This window comes from Conger conger, chromosome 14 (genome assembly GCF_963514075.1).
Source record: "Conger conger chromosome 14, fConCon1.1, whole genome shotgun sequence".
Taxonomy (NCBI): Eukaryota; Metazoa; Chordata; class Actinopteri; order Anguilliformes; family Congridae; genus Conger; species Conger conger.
This window is the reverse complement of record NC_083773.1, coordinates 20096022-20113981: the sequence shown is the minus strand read 5'-3', so window position 1 is coordinate 20113981 and position 17960 is coordinate 20096022. Positions and strand designations below refer to the sequence as shown.

The following is a 17960-nucleotide window of genomic DNA, read 5'->3' as shown; positions in this document are numbered from 1 at the left end:
TTGTTTATGTTTGCTAAGAATGGTAATTGAGGACAAAAGTAAACAGAGAAATATATCTTTTGTTATTTTAAAGCCTTATAACTCCAGACACTTTACATCTTGTTTTCACCATTGTCATGCACGGTAATGGTGGCATTTACTAAAACAATCCTGACCCTTTTAAGCATTACATCTGCTGTGATACTCTCCAGGAGAATGCTTCTCAGAGCCTTAATGACATCAAATAAATGTTAAGTTACACAACTCTTGAAACTCAAAAGGCTCTTGCAACAGACTTGAATCCTCCAGTGAATATTTTATCTCTTAATATTGCTGAAATTACATGGAATAAATTTCATTTAACAATATTTCTTTCATGACCTTTCACAAGACAAACAAACTGTGAGGTAAAAAAAAAAGTGGCTAAGTCAATAATATATTTATATATGTATATAATAATAATAATAATAATAATGTACACCGTTTAGGTCTACATATTTTAAAGTTCTAGCTAAACAAAGCATTTCCTAAATTATTTGATTCCATAAAACTGGGCTAATTTATCAGTTACTATACATACCTGGGCATCTTGTATATATGCCGGTTCATGAGGTAAATCACCACAAATGTATCAATCAATGTATTCCAGAAAAAAATCCAAAATTGGAAGTCCAGAACCATTTAGATTCCCGTATCTATCAACACCTAATGTAAGGATATAAAAGCACTGCCCCCCCCCCCCCCCCCCCAAAAAAAAAAAAAAACTGAACAAGGACATCATGGATGTCAGGTCATTCCATTTTAAGTTTTTTTTTCACAACCCTAGATCAGTAATTTACAGTTGTTCTGTTTGTATATTTTCTCCATAAATGTGTGCCTGTGTCTGTGCCATTTTGTGGCTCTCTGCTTACATCATTGACACTGTTAATGTCAGATTGTGGCCAGTAAGCTGATGAATTCATGGCCTCACTGTGAAGGTCATTTCACAGATCTGGGGACAAGGCAAGCCCCACAAATTTGGAGGCACCAATCAACACGAGAGAAAAAAAAAATGCAGGGATGAACTTGGTGTCCTTGAAAAAAAGCCCTTTTGCAACAAACTCTTCCCAGTTGTCACACAATTATTTCAAGTCACATTTTCCAGTAACATTTACAACCATAAGCCTTTTGTTCAAAAAAGAAAATTCTGTGAACAAAGGTTATTTTCTACCATTGCATGAGATATCCACTTAAGTTCTGTCCTCAATAGTCTCAGTACTATGACAGTTTGGTTCAGCCTGCTTCTATTGTTGCAACCTATTAACTGTGGTAAGAGATGGTATGAGTTAGTGAAAGCTCTGGATTGTGTCTCTCCTGGCAGTGTTTTGAACTTTATTTGCACTATAATGTGCATTTATATGGATATTGCTGTTACAGAAGGACTTTTATTTTTTTATATAAACTGTACATTTACAATTGAATATGTGAAACCAGAAGTACCCTTAAAGTTTGCGCTCACAAAAGTCTTCTCCTTGTGCCTGACAGCATTGCCACTGTAGGCTCTGTGGATGGAAACACACAGATGAACCCTGTTAATATTCTCTGTTACTGCCCCAGGTGGTCCTACAGTATGCAAAAGAAAATGACTTGGATAAACCAAAACTCTATAAACCACTATAAGTGCTACAACAGTAGTTGTGCAGTACAGCAAAATAAACTGTTTATTTTCAGACATATCGTTTCCAAATTTATCAAGAATTGGCCTGAGCGTAGTGGCTAAGGTACATGACTGAGACCTGCCCCGGGTGCTGCAGTATGGCTAGGATGGGTCAAATTACCCCTCTGGGTTCAGAAGTATATATTTTCCTCTTCATCTCATTGACAATATTAGTTTTAAAGGGAATTCCACAGAAACCTGCTTATTTTCTTCAGAGGACAGCCTTAGGTTGTGTAATGGGTTGTGGGTAATTAAACAGGGGTAATTAAACATTAAAATAGTGTATGGAAGGTTTTTAAAGGAACAGCAATTTGCCAGTAAGGGCATTTGAATATTAATTTAGGGGATATCACCTGGGTTTATCAATATTAAAAAGATGTTAACCATCCACTGTATGGTACTTGACTGCATGTACAATATATGAAAAATGTGTGGGGAAAAAAAGTTTTGAAAAAATTGTTATGATTGCACATGGAAGCAAATACCTTCAGTTAGTCCTTTTTAGGTTATTCTAAGAAACACAATATTTGCACAATATCCCTTTGCTTCCTAAGACTACAGAGGCAGAAAAAAGCAGTGACAATCAAATCACAATAGATAAAGTTATTTTCAAGGTACTTGTGCGCTAAGCAGCTTTTGGACAGTGGCAGGAAAAGACCAGGAGTCCTTCAATTCAGTTTCTAAGGTCGACGATTTATCTTTCTTTTTTTTCCCTTTTAAAAGTTTTCTTTGCTGCTGTTTTCAGCTCCACCGCCACGGAACTCCAGCAGCACTGCCGATCAGGAATAAGTACAGTTCTGAAGCCCAGGGAATTCTGGGTCATTGTGTGTTGAAATGCTGAGGTCCCATTGGTGGGTCATTGCGTGTTGAAATGCTGAGGTCCCATTGGTGAAAGGGTCTTTTGGCACCGCTAGCTGTACTCAGGTCAGAAGATCGTCTGTATTAGCATTTGATCTTTTCCACGCCTGTGTCATTGTCCAATTCCACATGCTAGCTTTCTTTTACAGTAAAATTAAAATCAGGAGAATTAAGGCAGTTTTTTTTCCCCCACTGATATAAACAAGACAAGAAATTTGGATGTTGTAAAAAAAAAACAGCAACGACGACAAAGTCTTCCACAACAAAAAACTAAACAAAACAACAAATCCATCGGGTACAACTGAAAAGTGTCCTCTTTTAAGGAAGAGCGCTTCAGGATGTGTCTTGTAAAGTCCATACGTACAGTATATTCATTTTATTGTACAGTTTCAAATATAAAGGTGTTTAAAAAGGCCCCCCCCCCGGGAGCGCTGGACGGTGATTATACGTGCACGGAAGGCACGCTCTTGTTCAGCACCTGCGCACGCATCACCTGCACGCTGGTGATGATCTTCTTCTGATGTCCCATCAGCGTCACGCCCAGCCTGTGGATGTCCCTGTCGCCCCGGAAACAAGAGAGAGAGCGAGACGCAGGTGAGAGCCACGTCGCGGTACAAGCTAATCTCGGCGTAGCTCGGGCGAAAAGGTTACGGCGCGGCCGTTAGTGCCGCTGATTACATTACCATAGCAAAAGGTCACGACTCAGCATAATGTCAACACCACGCACCCACCTTTCAAATTACCTCTGGTAATGCTGTAACTGGCAGGGTGTACATTATGAGAGCTTAGATTCAAAAGGCTTAATGACAACTGCTTTTTGATTGCCCACCGCCTCCCCCCTTCTCCCTACTCTGTGCAAGTAGTGACAGATGATTTGCAGGCACTCTCTGTGCCTCTATATGCCCACAGTAGTTCAGGGTGATGACTGCTAATCATTTGTGTGAGAGCAGCTACATTAGACGCACATGCACAGCTGAACAGCATCAAACCTCTTGAATACTGGTTGGGCCTAGTGGAATGGTGGTATTGAGGGGGTGGTTGTATTGAGGGGGTGGTGATATTGAGGGGGTTGTATTGAGGGGGTGGTAGTATTGAGGGGGTGGTGGTATTGAGAGGGTTGTAATATTGAGAGGGTGGTGGTATTAGGGGGGTGGTAGTATTGAGGGGGTTGGGATATTGAGGGGGTGGTGGTATTGAGGGGGTGGTTGAATTGAGGGGGTGGTGGTATCGAGAGGGTCGTAATATTGAGAGGGTGGTGGTATTAGGGGGGTGGTAGTATTGAGGGGGTTGGGGTATTTAGGGGGTGGTGGGATTGAGGGGGTGTTGGTATTGAGGGCGCGGTGGTACTGAGGGGGTGGTGGTAGTATTGGGGGGGGGGGTATTGAGGGGGTGGTAGTATTGAGGCGATGGTAGAATAGAGGGGGTAGTAGTATTGAGCGGGTGCTACTCACCCTTGATTCATCCCCATCACATGACCGAGAGTCATGTATCCGCCGGCGGCGAAGTTGCCTTTGTAGCGGCCCATCTTGATGGTGTCCAGCCACTCGTCCACCGACCTGCAGCTGCTGAAGTCAGGAATGCTCCTGTGCATCAGAGTGCTGTTTAACCTGAGACGAGGGCGAGACGGGGCCTTTGAAATGCACTCGCGGCTCGGGAAGGAAAATCGATAGGAGTTAAAACGATAGAGAAGGGGGGCAGGGTTGATTGCGGAGGCAGGCGCGGGTTAGATTAATGCGGAGAGAAAACCCTCCTCGGCCCCCGCCATGCACCACCAGCTCCGTGGGGGGGCCCAAGACCTGAACTGAGCAATTTACACAAGTCCAATCCTAAAAGCGGGGGCTTGTTTTTTAAATCCCCCCCCTCCCTCCTTGCAGATCAATGTCAATATCACCCCAAGGCATTTTATTTAACAGAGAACACAGCTGTGCTAAATGAGCTGACTGGAAAGCGAACACTGGGCACAGTTAATGGTGACTGGCTTTCCCCACCTCTGGGGAAAAAAAAAAGTTTGGGAAGGGAACTTTGTCCAAGGTTTTGGACGGGATAGATTCAGGCTGTGAAAATAAGGAACATGGACACAGACATCCGAGACATGACAACACGGCACAGCGCTAGCGGCTGTTTCCATGGGGATTTTCACCTGCATAGCGTGTCCAGCGTCTTGAGGTTTTCGGGGTTGCGGATGAGCTTGTCGAGAACGGTGACGATCTGGCAGAATTTGGGCCGCTCATTCCGGTCTTTCTGCCAGCAGTCCAGCATTAGGGTGTGCAGCGCCCCAGGGCAGCCCATGGGGGCGGGGAGACGGTAGCCCTCTTCTACAGACTTTATCACCTGGAAAAGAGGCCTCGGTTCATCCTCAAACATAGCTGTTTAGGTCCACCGGAATATTACAGAAAACTTAAAAACCTAAACTCAAACACCCTCATTCACTCCTCTCGCCCCCCTACTGCCCCTACTGTGGAGCTTCTTCCTGCCAAATGACCCATTTAGAGCTAAAAATTATTATTTAAACATGTGCTTCTGACAAAATCTGAACACGTGCTCCAAGGGAAATGTATAGTCGAATGTGTCAAGAATGGACCAGGCTGCTCTTACAATCTAGACGTGACAATACTGAAACAAACAAATCTGACATTTTGTACGTACATCCCGATTGGTCAGGTTCCAGTAAGGCCTCTCTCCATAGGACATGACCTCCCACATGACCACGCCATAGCTCCACACGTCACTGGCCGAGGAAAACTTGCGGTAGGCAATCGCCTCTGGGGCTGTCCAGCGAATGGGAATCTTCCCACCCTGTGGGCAGGGGAAACAGGGGTTTGTTGGGTTGAAATTTGTAATTTTGCTGCAACAACTGTATGTCGAGCAGCTTAAATAGGGGTCTACATGGTGAGGTCACTTCCTTTCATGAGAATCCATCCGTATGCTGTTTTTAGGTACCTCTTTTGCAAAGAAAATAAACAAACCAAAAAAAAAAAAAATCCCCCCAAAAACACATTTGCAAAAGCGTGTTTATGCATTGTAAATGAGTCACTCTGTCAATGCCAGCCTTGTGGATTTCATAAGCCCCTAAAGCCTTAGAATATTCAAAACAACCCCATCCTTCATTATGCTCCATTTGTAATTAGAAAAAAAAAATCAGTATACATGAATACTCTACACGCTCCAGAAAGCAAGGGTAGAAGAAAAGTGCTCATTTTTTTACCCAATTTTATTCACTATTTTATAGTACAATATAAACCTGTGACAGGTTTAGAACAAATCCAATCCCTCTCTACCAGTTCCCTCTACTGTACTGTCAAAATCCTCTTTTTATTAGCTATGCCTATGGCCTTACTGTAGCCATATTTTATTCAACAGCGTATGATTTGTCTAAGAGTACATATTGACTTACATTTCACATTTTATAGAGGTTACTTTAGCTTCTTGAAACGCAGCCAAACGCACAGCCAACTGCTTTGCCGGACATTTCAGGTTACATTCACATGCGCTTAGCCCCTTCTCAGCGTATTGGCCCAAAGTCAAAAACTCACGCTGGTTGTGTATGCTGCATTTGGGTCATCCTCCAAGACCCGGGAGAGGCCAAAGTCCGAGACTTTGCAGACCAGGTTGCTGTTGACAAGGATGTTGCGGGCAGCCAGGTCTCTGTGGACGTACCCCAGATCGGCCAGGTACCTCATACCCGCAGCAATACCACGCAGAATGCCCACCAGCTGGATGATAGTGAACTGCCCATCGTGTCTCTGTACGGGGGTTTCAAGGACACACAATTAGGCTGAATTTCTCACCTCAACAGCAGCCATTTAATAATTCTATAACACTTCATGAATTGGCAACCAACTAATGTAATTGCTAACTAACTACTGAGAAGTTAACTTGCACCAAATTGTTTATGTATTTGTATGTGTATATCATTCATGTTGTATATTGGTTGATGCCAATTCATGTTGGAATGAAGAAAAAACTGTTAATGTATTTGTTAATTGTTAACTATCTAAGTTTATACAATAGTTTGCTCATGTATAAAAGTTTCTGCAATTAGTTAGTAACAAATACATTAACTAATTAAAAGTTAATTGCATGCTAAATTAATGTATTTATATATCAATTAATTCATGCTAACAAATACATAAGATAATTCCAATTCATGTAACATTATTATAAATTGTAACCAATAATTCTAACTCATGAATGTTACAAAGTGCACATTTCAGTTTGTGTAACATTTATTACAGTGGGTAATTAATTAACACGATTTGGAATTAAAAGCAAAAAATAGTCAAATTTAAGAACACATGGCAGGCTAGTAAGATTTAATCCAGAACATAAGTCCAGAGAAATATTAAATTTTGACTGAATAATGTCTTGGCAGTTACAGTGCGGAAGCCAGTAATCAGGCTGTGGTCCAAGTTAAACACTTAGCAACGCCCCCGGCAACTGCGCTATCTAAGCAGCACAACTGTGGACATAAAACACCACACAGAGGGAGTCGCAGCAGCGGGGCAGCCATTATCCACTCCTGTCCTGCCCCCAGAGTACAACAAACCGGCCTTTACAGCTATTTACACACCAAGCAGTTTTACATTAAACCCACACTTTGGCCAAGTGCTTTACGACACGTTTAAACGCTGCGATGGATAGCCATCTGACACGGAGCATCTTCTGTCACCGTAATGCGAACAGCTTCTGCAAACCGCCAGCGGCATTGTATCTTATTACGCCAGCGCTAGTGTGTCATCTCCAGGGCAACACTTTATTAATAAAACATTAGGAGTCCTTGACTGATATATAGGGCAGTTTTTTTGAAAGAGAAAAATTAGAATATACGGTCAGGTGCTGATATATTGACAGGCTGACATTTTAATTTGAAGGATTTGAAAAATATGCATGCACATGGTATATGTACATACATTATGCATGTTAAGCTGAGAAAAGTTTACTGGCCTGCTTGTGAAACTATCTTTTGACATATTTGTACCACAAAGTCAAATTCCATGACCCTTATGCATTCACTAATTACCTGCATGTCGTAACTTTATAAACACAGTGTAGTGCTGACACCGTAGTCCTTAGTGCCCTCGGTTAATGAAGGGCAATTGTACATGCTGCGCTCTTCCCTTCAAACTCATCAGGGCCGAGACGTTGACCCAGTCACAACAGAGATGTTGAACCAGTCACAACAGCGGGTCTATGGCAGTGATCTTCAGTCCTGGTCCCGGAGGCCACTGGCTCTCCTGGTTTTTCGCTTTCACATCAGTAGCCAATTAGTTGAAGAAACCAGGGCCCGGTCTCACAAAGCAGGATTACCATGTTAGCTGGATAACTGCACTGAGTAAAACCCAGAACCCTCTAAAATCTGGAACATGGACTGAAGTAAAAAGAGCTGCTCCATGTTATCCAGCTAACTCAGTAATCCTGCTTTGTGAAATACCCCCAGGTGATGTGAGAACAACAAAACACAGCAGACTCTGGGCCCCACCAGGACCGGGAGTGAAGACCGCTGGCCTATGTTACAGCACAGAGGAACAGGAGGAACAGAGAGAGGAGAACACACCCGTAGGAAGGAGTCCAAAGAGCCATTCTCCATGTACTCTGTGATGATCATCACCGGTTTACCTGGGGGAGGAAGGATGGTCCAAATATTAGGACGGAAATTCAAATCTAATAACACCCTGGCCTCCAGGCACAGTGTGTGTGTATTTTAATCAAATACACTCAGTCTATTTAAGGGCTTATGTAGTCCAGTAAAACCAAAACAGACCTTCCCAGAAGAATCCGACAGCTTACCACAGTCAATTCCAACCGCTATAAGCTGATTTACACATAAGTTTATTATATTAACTTCTGAGGTAACACATTTTATTTGGAAGATATTAAAAAATGTATTGTATGTATATAGCAGTGGTTCCTGGAGAATTTTATGTCAACCCTGATTTGGCACACCTGATTCTAATAATTAGCAGCTCAATGAGATCTCTAGCTGTTGAATGAGGTGTTTGTTATTTTTGGAGTGAAAACCTACAGGAACTGCAGATCGACTATATGACAATGGCATCGGTCACTGTTAGCAGGGGTTTCACACTCAGTACCATGGAGGTATCTGGTGTATGCTGCTTTTCATTCCAGCCTCAGATCTTGATTATAAAATTAGTTCAATTATTTGTTGAATTGGGGCTGTAGGGTTGCACATAATGCCTACAAAGAGTTATTTGTGTTGTCCAAATAACAACTGTTGTAACTTTAATGCAGTTAATGCATATGGCTGAATGAGTAATTGGAATCAATTAAGGCAGTATTAATTGTTTTCGAATGAAAACCTGCATACCTCTCCGTGGACACAAGTTTCGGATGACTGCTGTCAGAAAATTCCACTCACTCAGCACTTATCTTCAATACGTTTATACATACAGTGAGTTTCCACAGACATGTATTCCTTTTTTAATTTCAGTACATTTTACAGATTTATGTAACTTAAGTGAAGTCAAGGATTCTCTACATACAGTTACACGTTTCAAGGTTATCATAAAGAAATTGGCAATGGATTTATTTGGATTGTCTGCTCATAGTCAACAAGCAATCTTGGGGCTCATTCCAATCCCTTATTTTTCTCCTTTTTTTACTTTTCTTTTATAATTTTCTTGCCCCTATCTCCACCCATTGGCAGGAGAAGTAAAGACGGGGAAATCGATAAAACGCAAATTAGGCAAATGGAATGCCCTTGCTCCTTCAAATGTCAGTTTGAAGCCATGTCAGTTACAGACGGCATGTGGCAGATGCGTGCCAGATGGGGAGAGGTGGATCCACAGGTCAATCATTTACATGTCAGACTTTCCAAAAAAATACTTCTGCATATGCTGATGTTTTCTTGCTCACAGGGAAGATTATGAGTTCCTAACTTCTAACTTCTACTTCTACAATGAACATTGGGGTTGGAATGTCCTTAAAGATGGTGGAGATCAATTTCCTGGTCAGGAGCAAGGAAAGGAAAAGAGTGGAGAAGAATAAACGATTGGAATGAGACCATTGTAAATTTTGCAGTAGTAACTGATAAGAGGGTGGCATTATTGACCGGTGACAAACACGTTGTGACCGTACACTTTAACCATTCAGTTTTGTTGCAGTCACAAGTAAACCACGAGCGCGAAAAAGATGTTGAGAGCGTACTTCGGGTGACCACGCCTTCAAGGTGGATGACATTGGGGTGATCAAACTGGGCCATGATGCTGGCCTCGCCCAGGAAGTCACGGCGCTGCTTCTCGCTGAAGCCCGCCTTCAGTGTTTTCAGGGCCACTGGGATGTCCCTCTTACCCGGGAGCCTCATGCGACCGTAACACACTTCCCCAAACTCCCCTAAGGACACAACAGGGAGCCATTAATCAGTCCCATAATGCAGCCATCAAATCATTTCAACACATATTCAGCTTGTTGTTCATTGAGATAAGGGCCACATAAAAGTGAAAATGTTTAAATTTCTAGAATATTCTATGCTATTGATTTGATCGTCAAGTGATTATTATATCTTGTTTATATCTTTATGATGAGGTTATCAATTTATTATTAATTTCCTATTCAAGTACACCTATACCTATTTCTTCTTCCTGAGAAATTCATTAAATTGCAAGTACAGTGTAAGTTACAATCATAACAAGAGCTGTGAGTATTTTCAGGGAACGTTCTGGCATTTGACAAGACAGAATGACTGAACAGGACGAGGAGGAGCGGGGTCTCGCACTCTGGTATGCACTGCAGACTCACCCGAACCAATGATTTTTTCTATTTTAATCCTGGAGGCCTCAATTTCTCTGGCAAACTCATGTACCGCTTGACACGGGTCTTCATATGTGTGAGGGTCAATATAAAACCTGGCTTCTGGAAAAGAGACTAAAAACAGATTTCAACCTCAGGCCAGTCCTGAACAAATGAATATTGTTTAAAAAACAGAGTAATGTCACAGTGAATTTATCTACACTTGCTACACATTTGGTAGTGGTTGAGGCGAGTTCCACCTCATCACTGTGAAGTGATGTGTGATAAAAGCGCTATGTCCATGCTACAATACAGTACTGTATATCTATCTAATAATTGTTAATTAAACATAATTGTATCATCTACTGTTAAGATCTAAATTACATAACGCTCATAGGAGCTGATCTGCCGCCTAACACCAGTAGTGTTCAATAAATAAAAGAGTGGGCTATGAACTGCAAGACCCATCCATATTTAAAGTGCCAATGTTTTCCGAAGAAAAGCTAAAATCGAAGGTGGGATACACACTGTGTCCATTTTGGTAGTGCATCTTCTCTTCTTCAGAGTCTTGGAAAGCCTTACTGTAGCCACAATGTCTGTTTCACACAGAAACACAAAAAAATTGTCAGACACTGTTCAAAGTTTCCCCCCCAAAACTGTTCCGAAAGGAACATCTTCCTTCTTCCTCCTTTCAGAATCATGTGCAGTAAATCTATCTGAATATAATATAATAGCCTCCCCAGTTTTACACAGAAGCTAATTAACTGTGAAACTTGGCGTTAATCATCTGAGGTTGTTTAGATATTTAAATTGGTACATCTTTTTAGAATCCTTTGAGAAGCTGGGGAATAGTGTGCAGCTCTCTGAAAAAATTAAAATAATTTTCATGGAAAATCACTGAAGTGAGTATTAATTAAATACAATCGTATTTCATTATCTGATACTTTTTTTATTTGAGATCAAACTTGCAGACATCAAAAATTGGAACAAGAAGATAATTTAGAGCACTTTGCATTTATAATTTCCTGGAATCAACCATCATGTAGAGTTACGTATGAACTAACTTGAAAAACCTAGATTAGACAAAAGCTCTGGTAATTCAAGTGTACATTTTATATGTGTAATGATGACACTGCAGGAGAAATAGATTTACATAATTCAATACACATAACATATCAGTATTAAGTACATATTTCTTTGAGGAAAGAAAGTAAAATTATAAGATTAAACCCGTCAGTTATATTCAAAGATTCCAGGTGTTACTTGTGATTGCTTCATAGCACAAATTATGTTTGGTAAATAATGGAAAACAGATGTGATGACTTCAATAACATATTTCACCTTTAAAAATTATTTGATGGAAAGTCTCATTTACAGTTCAATGACTGCAAGCAAATAACTGCTGTATACTGTAACTACAAAATGTATACAATGCTCACCTTACAGTCTAATTACAGACAGCACGGATAAAGGTTGAATTTTTCAGTTTGGGGCAGGACTTACATACAGTTGAAGCTGGAGCAGAGGTCATAAAACTGCAAACTGTTAACACACTGCACATTAATTACACGTTGACAAGGTGTGATAAGTATAAAATGACAGCACGAGAAAGGCTGGCAATGCAAAGTACTCCTCTTGCCGTTTTCTGCAGATGACGATGGCCAGAAACGCCACCAGGCCCGTCACCAACGCCATGGAGATCCAGATGATGGTCATAGTGTTGTAGCGCAGGGGAACTGCAACAGAATCATATGCTAACAGTGTTTATATATTCAAAAACATGCAGTATAAAAACAATAATGAAAAACTTGAAAAGATACTTTACACAACAATAACCTGCACTTGAAACTCGAAGCACTATATATCCAGGTTTCAGGTAGATTGTATTGTCTCATTGCAAAGCCATGTCAACTTTATGATTATGTAATGAGATAAACCAGACATAATACTTTCATAATGTATAATATGCTGCGTTTTTAATATTTTTATTGTTTGAGGAAAAACTGCCCAAGCAAACATTTCCTAACTTGAGTCCAACTTTTCAGCCTTACAGTGCATTTTCAAACATCCTAGCAGTTAAAATGCAGTTATCACATTACTGGGGCTATTATTTTCTGAACAATCTGGGGTGGACAGTCAGATATGCGTTATCTCTCAGTGGTTGGAGATATCATGCCACCTGTGTGAACGTACCAGCTTTGCCGGTCTGGATCTCCACCGATTGGCTGAAGCGGCCACACCCTGCCGAGGTCCTGGCTCGTACCTGGAAGATGTACCGCGTCCCAGGTTTCAGACCTGACACTTTGGCAGAGGTGCCCTTGGACTTCAGGGTGGAGTAGCTCTGAAGCTCCTTGTCCTGTAGAAGGAGCCCGAGGTGACAAGTAGTAGAGTTAGACTTTGCCTCATAAACTTCTGTTTGCGTGGACAAAGTTCCAGCAGTAGAAGAAACAGTTCTCGAATAAAATGTACGTTTTTCAGCACTGTTGATGTTCGTAACTGTGGCAATATATTTGGAGTTGCTCAGTTTTTCAAATGTACATTTTCAGTGCACTGATTACCAGAACATGACTGGTCCATAGAGGTCCATTATATCGCCGTGAACTGCATCAAAAAAGTTGTCAAATCTAGAAAATTGGTCACATCTCAGTGAAAATGTCTGGATGGAAAGATTGTACGCTGTGCAACCACGACAGTGAACTCCAAAGGGAATAGAAAAGGTAGCGTTTCAGGTGCCTCACAGGTGAGTACAGGGCTTGACTGCGCTCTCCGGAATCGATAGCAGAGGTTGAGGCTCTGATGAGCCACAATAAAAAGGCCCGGGCATTCCAAGCAGGATGAGACTGGCTCAGGAACGGGTCGGATGTTTATAAAACCCTAGTGGGTTGCCGCTCTAAGACATACGCATATGACCAGGGCAGACTCTTTATTAAAATGATTCATCACAAAGAAAAACTATGACTGCGACTCAATATGAGCTGTGCCATATAAGCATCTCCAACAGTATCTCCCCGCCCGACCTGGCTGTTTGAACAAGGGTTGAGCTGAGTCCCATTTAATTGGCATGGAGCGCAGGGCCAGGCCCCCACAATGCATCTGGGCCTCTGTGACCAAAGCCTGTCCTGACGAATTTAACGCAGGGCGCAGGAAACGGAGGAGTCGGCCGAGCCGGCCAAGGCTCACTCCTTCCTGTGTGGCTTCGACATGGCCGCACACCAGGCAGAGCTGAACTAGCACCGCGGCCGCTAGCGTCTCGCTAGCATCACGCTCGCATCGCGCTCGCCTTGACTGAAGGCCCCATTTACCAGATGCAGTCCACTGAACACGTATTGTTAAATCTCCCTCCCGGGACTCTGCCGACGAACAGAGACTTGACAAATGGGAATTAAATCTTATTTACATTGTCGCTTTGTTGAACATCCACTGTTTGTTAATTCTCCAGCAGAGCTGATACCACTTCTGCCCATTAGCTGCAGCAGCTCTCTTTGCAGTGGCAATTAACTTGTCTCCAGCACTTGGCAAGGTGGGGTAAAGGCCCCCCCGAGGCAAAATTACCTCTATTTATTCTCCTGCCATCGCCTTTTCCTGCTCCGCAAATCAGACCTAATCAATTATGAAGTGGTTTTATTTTTAATTGCCTTCAATTAATGTAACTGCATTTCAGTTGAATTTAAAGACCCCCCCCCCCTTCCATACGACCCCCCCCTCCATTGACACGTTCCAGAAAACACCCATCTGGGTTTTATTCCTGACACTGGCCTGTCCTTGTTTTCCGTATTTGCGGTTCATACAGCTGAATGGCGGTGTCTGATTATGTTTAACACACTGCGATGTTGCATCGTGGGTGTGTGTCAGTAGACTCCACGATAAACAGATGCTGTACGGGTTCCCTTTGAATTGCCCACTAAGTGGCAGGTTTGCTAAAGGATGGAGCTAATTAGCACCAGGGATGCAAAAAAAGACATAAACTGCATCCCTGCGTGTTTCATGATATTTACTAATAATAATTACCACATTATAATAATGGTTACCAACCTTTATAAATCACATTTAATCACTTATTTGCATATCTTACATTCTCTCCTCCCATGTTTTGCAGTTGTACATTTGTAACACTTTGAATTATATATACATTAAGTCGATCATAAACAAATGCATTCCCATATTGCACCACCATGAAAGATTCTATTGCTCTACACTGTAAAATCATACTGTTTAGAACAATTACAGTTGTTATAACTCAGTAAAAAATGTTTTAAAAGAGGTTAACTCAATTTTAGAAAGACCAGTACCCTACCTAAATAGCTAAAGGCAATCCACTTCCACCAACCATCTGAACAAACGGGTGTAAGGATTGGGATTGGTGGTGTAAGCAACATGATGAATAACGATGTGCGTACCTTCTCGTAGTATTTGATGTCGTACTCCAGGATCACTCCGTTGGGCTGGTCGGGTTCGTGCCACAGCAAGGTGACGCTGTTCTGACTGGCGTTTTCCTGCCGGATGGCCATCACCTGGGAGGGAGCTGCAGGAGACACACACACACGCACACACACACACTCTCTTTCAGGACGGGTTGCGTTACTTCTACCACCAGACAACCCAACTTCAATTTAGTAAATCAGAATTCATATTTCTGGATTGATGGCCTGTCTAGGGTGTATTCCTGCCTCTCGCTCACTGCATTCTGGGATAGGCTCCAGCCTGCCCTGTGACCCTAACCAGAAATAAGTGGGTTAGATCATGGATGGTTGGGAATTTGAATTTGGAATTGTAAAAAAATTCTATTCATAGGAAAAAAGAAAAATAATAATACTGCGATTAAATTTCAAAACTATGTACTATTTCAATGTATTAAATTCATATTTACTTTGTTCAAATTCAGTTGTGTGGTGGTACAATATTTACACAACAAGAGAGTGGAGAAATCACATTACTTTTTTTCTACATAAAATAAATGACTACAACAAAATTTCAGTTAAAATGTATTTTTTATTTAGCATGTTTCTAAAACGGTTTGCTTTACACAAATACATGCCCTTGGGAAAAATGCTCTTACTTTCAACATTTTATTCTATTGTATTTTATTTGATGTTCTAGTCAGTAGCTTGACCTCTCTTGGGTCCTAATGAATACATCCATTTGAAGGTCAATACGTCACCATTTTATAACCATGTCTGTACTCAGACCTGAATATACTTTCATTTGTTGAAAGACGTTAGACCTTGAAAACACAGTGAGAGATGAGGTCAATTCTGCCTATGTTCCAGCTGCTATGTTCAGACAAGAGAAAGCCAGAAATAGGCCTTGTTGATTCCTGTATGCAAACACAGATGAACAATAAAATAAAATGCTCTTCTTCAGACCTTGGTCAAATACGCAATTGTTTTGGGTCCAAATACTTTTTATGTGTGCGATTGCGGCAAGGTCAGTAAACCATATAAAACTGATCGGAATCCAGAACAATAGCGTATTTGACCCAGACGTGTGTTCAGGACTGCGACCGTTAACGGCAAACAATATCCGCAGAAAGAAAGATACTGCTGAACAATCCCATTTAGCTCACCACCAACACCTTTCTAAAACAAATTAACATAGACGGGCTTGACTTAGACGGGCCTCGCAGCAGTAAAATAGATGATAACCTTATGATGGAAATTCCAGCTAAATTCTGTTTTGCTTAAATGGGATAAAAAAAAAAAAAAAAGGTGAGAACAAATATTACAATGATTATAACAATTTAAGGGTCGTCAAGGTTTGCTCTCTCGGTGACTTCCCCCATCTGCGGCCATTTTTGTTCGCCATGCAAAACCTTTTCAGACTGTTCGCTAACGTTCGAGGAGACCGGTTCTGGCTAACCGTCGCAGTCTTGAACGCCCGTCTGGTCTGCCGTTCTCTCACATGGATGTACAGAAGGGGGGTTACGGAGGGTCAGGTGTGTGAGGCCGTGTCCCCTACCTGCCTGGTTCGTGGTGATGTTGACGGCGGTGTAGGCCTGCTGCTCGGGGCTGAGGTGGGACACGCCGTTGCGGGCGTGGATCTGGAGGGTGTAGTTCATGTGCGCGGCCAGGTTCAGCACCGCCACCCAGGGCTCCGTCAGGCCCGCCTGCTGCGGCACGAAGCGGATGGGGGGGATGCCTCCCCGCTCTCCCCCTCCTCCTCCTCCACCTCCTCCACCCGTGCCCCCTCCAGCCCCAGCCCCCAGCCCCCCGGCCCCGGGCCCCACACCCCCGGTGCTGCAGGCTTCGCACAGGCCCCAGTCCCCCGCGCACTTCTGGCACACCACGCTGTACACGATGTCGCTGCGCCCACCCGTGTCCAGGGGCCGGCCCCACTCCAGGCTGACCGAGGTCCCGTTCACCGACGAGATCACATTCACAGGGGCTGTGGGGGGCCCTAAAACGGGAGAACAGGTTCGATTTATCTCTTGGTAGAGTCGGTTTTTCAATGTTTTTTTGTGTGTGTTCTACAACTTTATTACCAGATGTTTTTCAAAATATACATATTCTTTCTGCTTTCAGATATTTTGAATATGTTTTCTGAAATAATTGCTGAATATAATTGTGAAATAATTGTGATAATTTCAGACAGCTGGGATAAACATCTACATCTTTAAGTGAAGGCTTATTCTTCTGGACAAAGTCAACACAGCTGGACTCACTAAACCCTATACTGTACTATCACTATCTGTTTTTCTGACCCAAGAGATCCACACATACTGAAGGTTTTCATGAAGTCTTTTAAACCCGCAGCTCTTCCACAAACCTGGATCTGCAAGTGCCTGTCCGCTAAACATCTCCCATGAAGCAGCTTGAATGGGATCACAGAACACAGTGAGCGTGAAGGATAGGGCTAACGCTAACCCCATAAGTAGATACCGCTAACCCAAACAACTTCCTCAGAGGGATGCGGGATCAATTGTGATGGGGGTATCTGCCCCCCAATCCCCGCTGACTCAGAGTAAGTCTCCCTGCGAGCTTCGCTCTAAAGCCGGCTCTGAAACGCTGGACTTCCCGCCGGGGGGACTCACGCGTGCAGGGAGTGGCGGGCTGGTCGGACGCCGAGCGGTAGAAGCTGGAGTCGCAGGGACAGGTGATGGCGGCTCTGGTTTCGGAGTGGCTGTGGAGGGGGCACTTCCCACAGAGCTGGTCTCCCGCTGCTGGCTTGTAGAAGCCCACCTCACAGGCTGGAAGAGAGGAGTCCCCCCCCAGTCAGTGGAGTCAGTCAGGAGTCTGCAACTGTGGATGTTCTTATCCGGCATAATGCACACTCAAAGAAATTCCCACAATCATTATCAGATCATGTATGGATTATGCTTTTATTTAGATATTGTTTATATGGAGCAGTCACCAGCACAATTTCATAGTACTAAGGAGTAAGTTTTAAATTGTTTGGAGGACTTGCTACTAAACCCAAAGAATGGTTACAAAGAACATGCAATGTTACATCCAGAAGCATCAGGTAAGGGGGAGTAGGGGGAGTCGGGGAGTTTCAGAGATGCTCTCTTGCATACCACTGTTGTCATGTGTGGTTATTTGCGTTACTGTCACCTTCCTGTCGGCTTTGACCAGTCAAGTCATTCTCCACTGACCTCTCTCATTAACAATGCGTCTCTGCCCGCAGAACTGCTGTTCAGTGGATGTTTTTTTGTTTTTCACACCATTCTCTGCAAACTCTAGAGGCT

The 17960-nt window shown here is 42.7% G+C and overlaps 1 protein-coding gene across 1 annotated transcript in view; it reads right to left on the bottom strand.

Moving 5' to 3' along the window:
• Positions 1-770: 770 nt before the first annotated feature.
• The window catches only part of epha8 (eph receptor A8), an 88732-nt gene continuing 71542 nt past the window's right edge, over positions 771-17960 (bottom strand). Inside the window, exons 4-17 of the mRNA XM_061219010.1 lie at positions 17307-17462; positions 16235-16672; positions 14677-14801; positions 12473-12635; positions 11919-12015; positions 10808-10875; positions 10289-10414; positions 9698-9883; positions 8088-8149; positions 6067-6276; positions 5180-5329; positions 4674-4864; positions 3985-4140; positions 771-3090 (exon numbers count right to left, since the gene is read on the bottom strand). Of these exons, the coding sequence (XP_061074994.1) occupies positions 2976-3090; positions 3985-4140; positions 4674-4864; positions 5180-5329; positions 6067-6276; positions 8088-8149; positions 9698-9883; positions 10289-10414; positions 10808-10875; positions 11919-12015; positions 12473-12635; positions 14677-14801; positions 16235-16672; positions 17307-17462 (2243 nt within the window). The 3' untranslated portion in view covers positions 771-2975. The remainder of the gene's footprint in view (positions 3091-3984; positions 4141-4673; positions 4865-5179; positions 5330-6066; positions 6277-8087; positions 8150-9697; positions 9884-10288; positions 10415-10807; positions 10876-11918; positions 12016-12472; positions 12636-14676; positions 14802-16234; positions 16673-17306; positions 17463-17960) is intronic.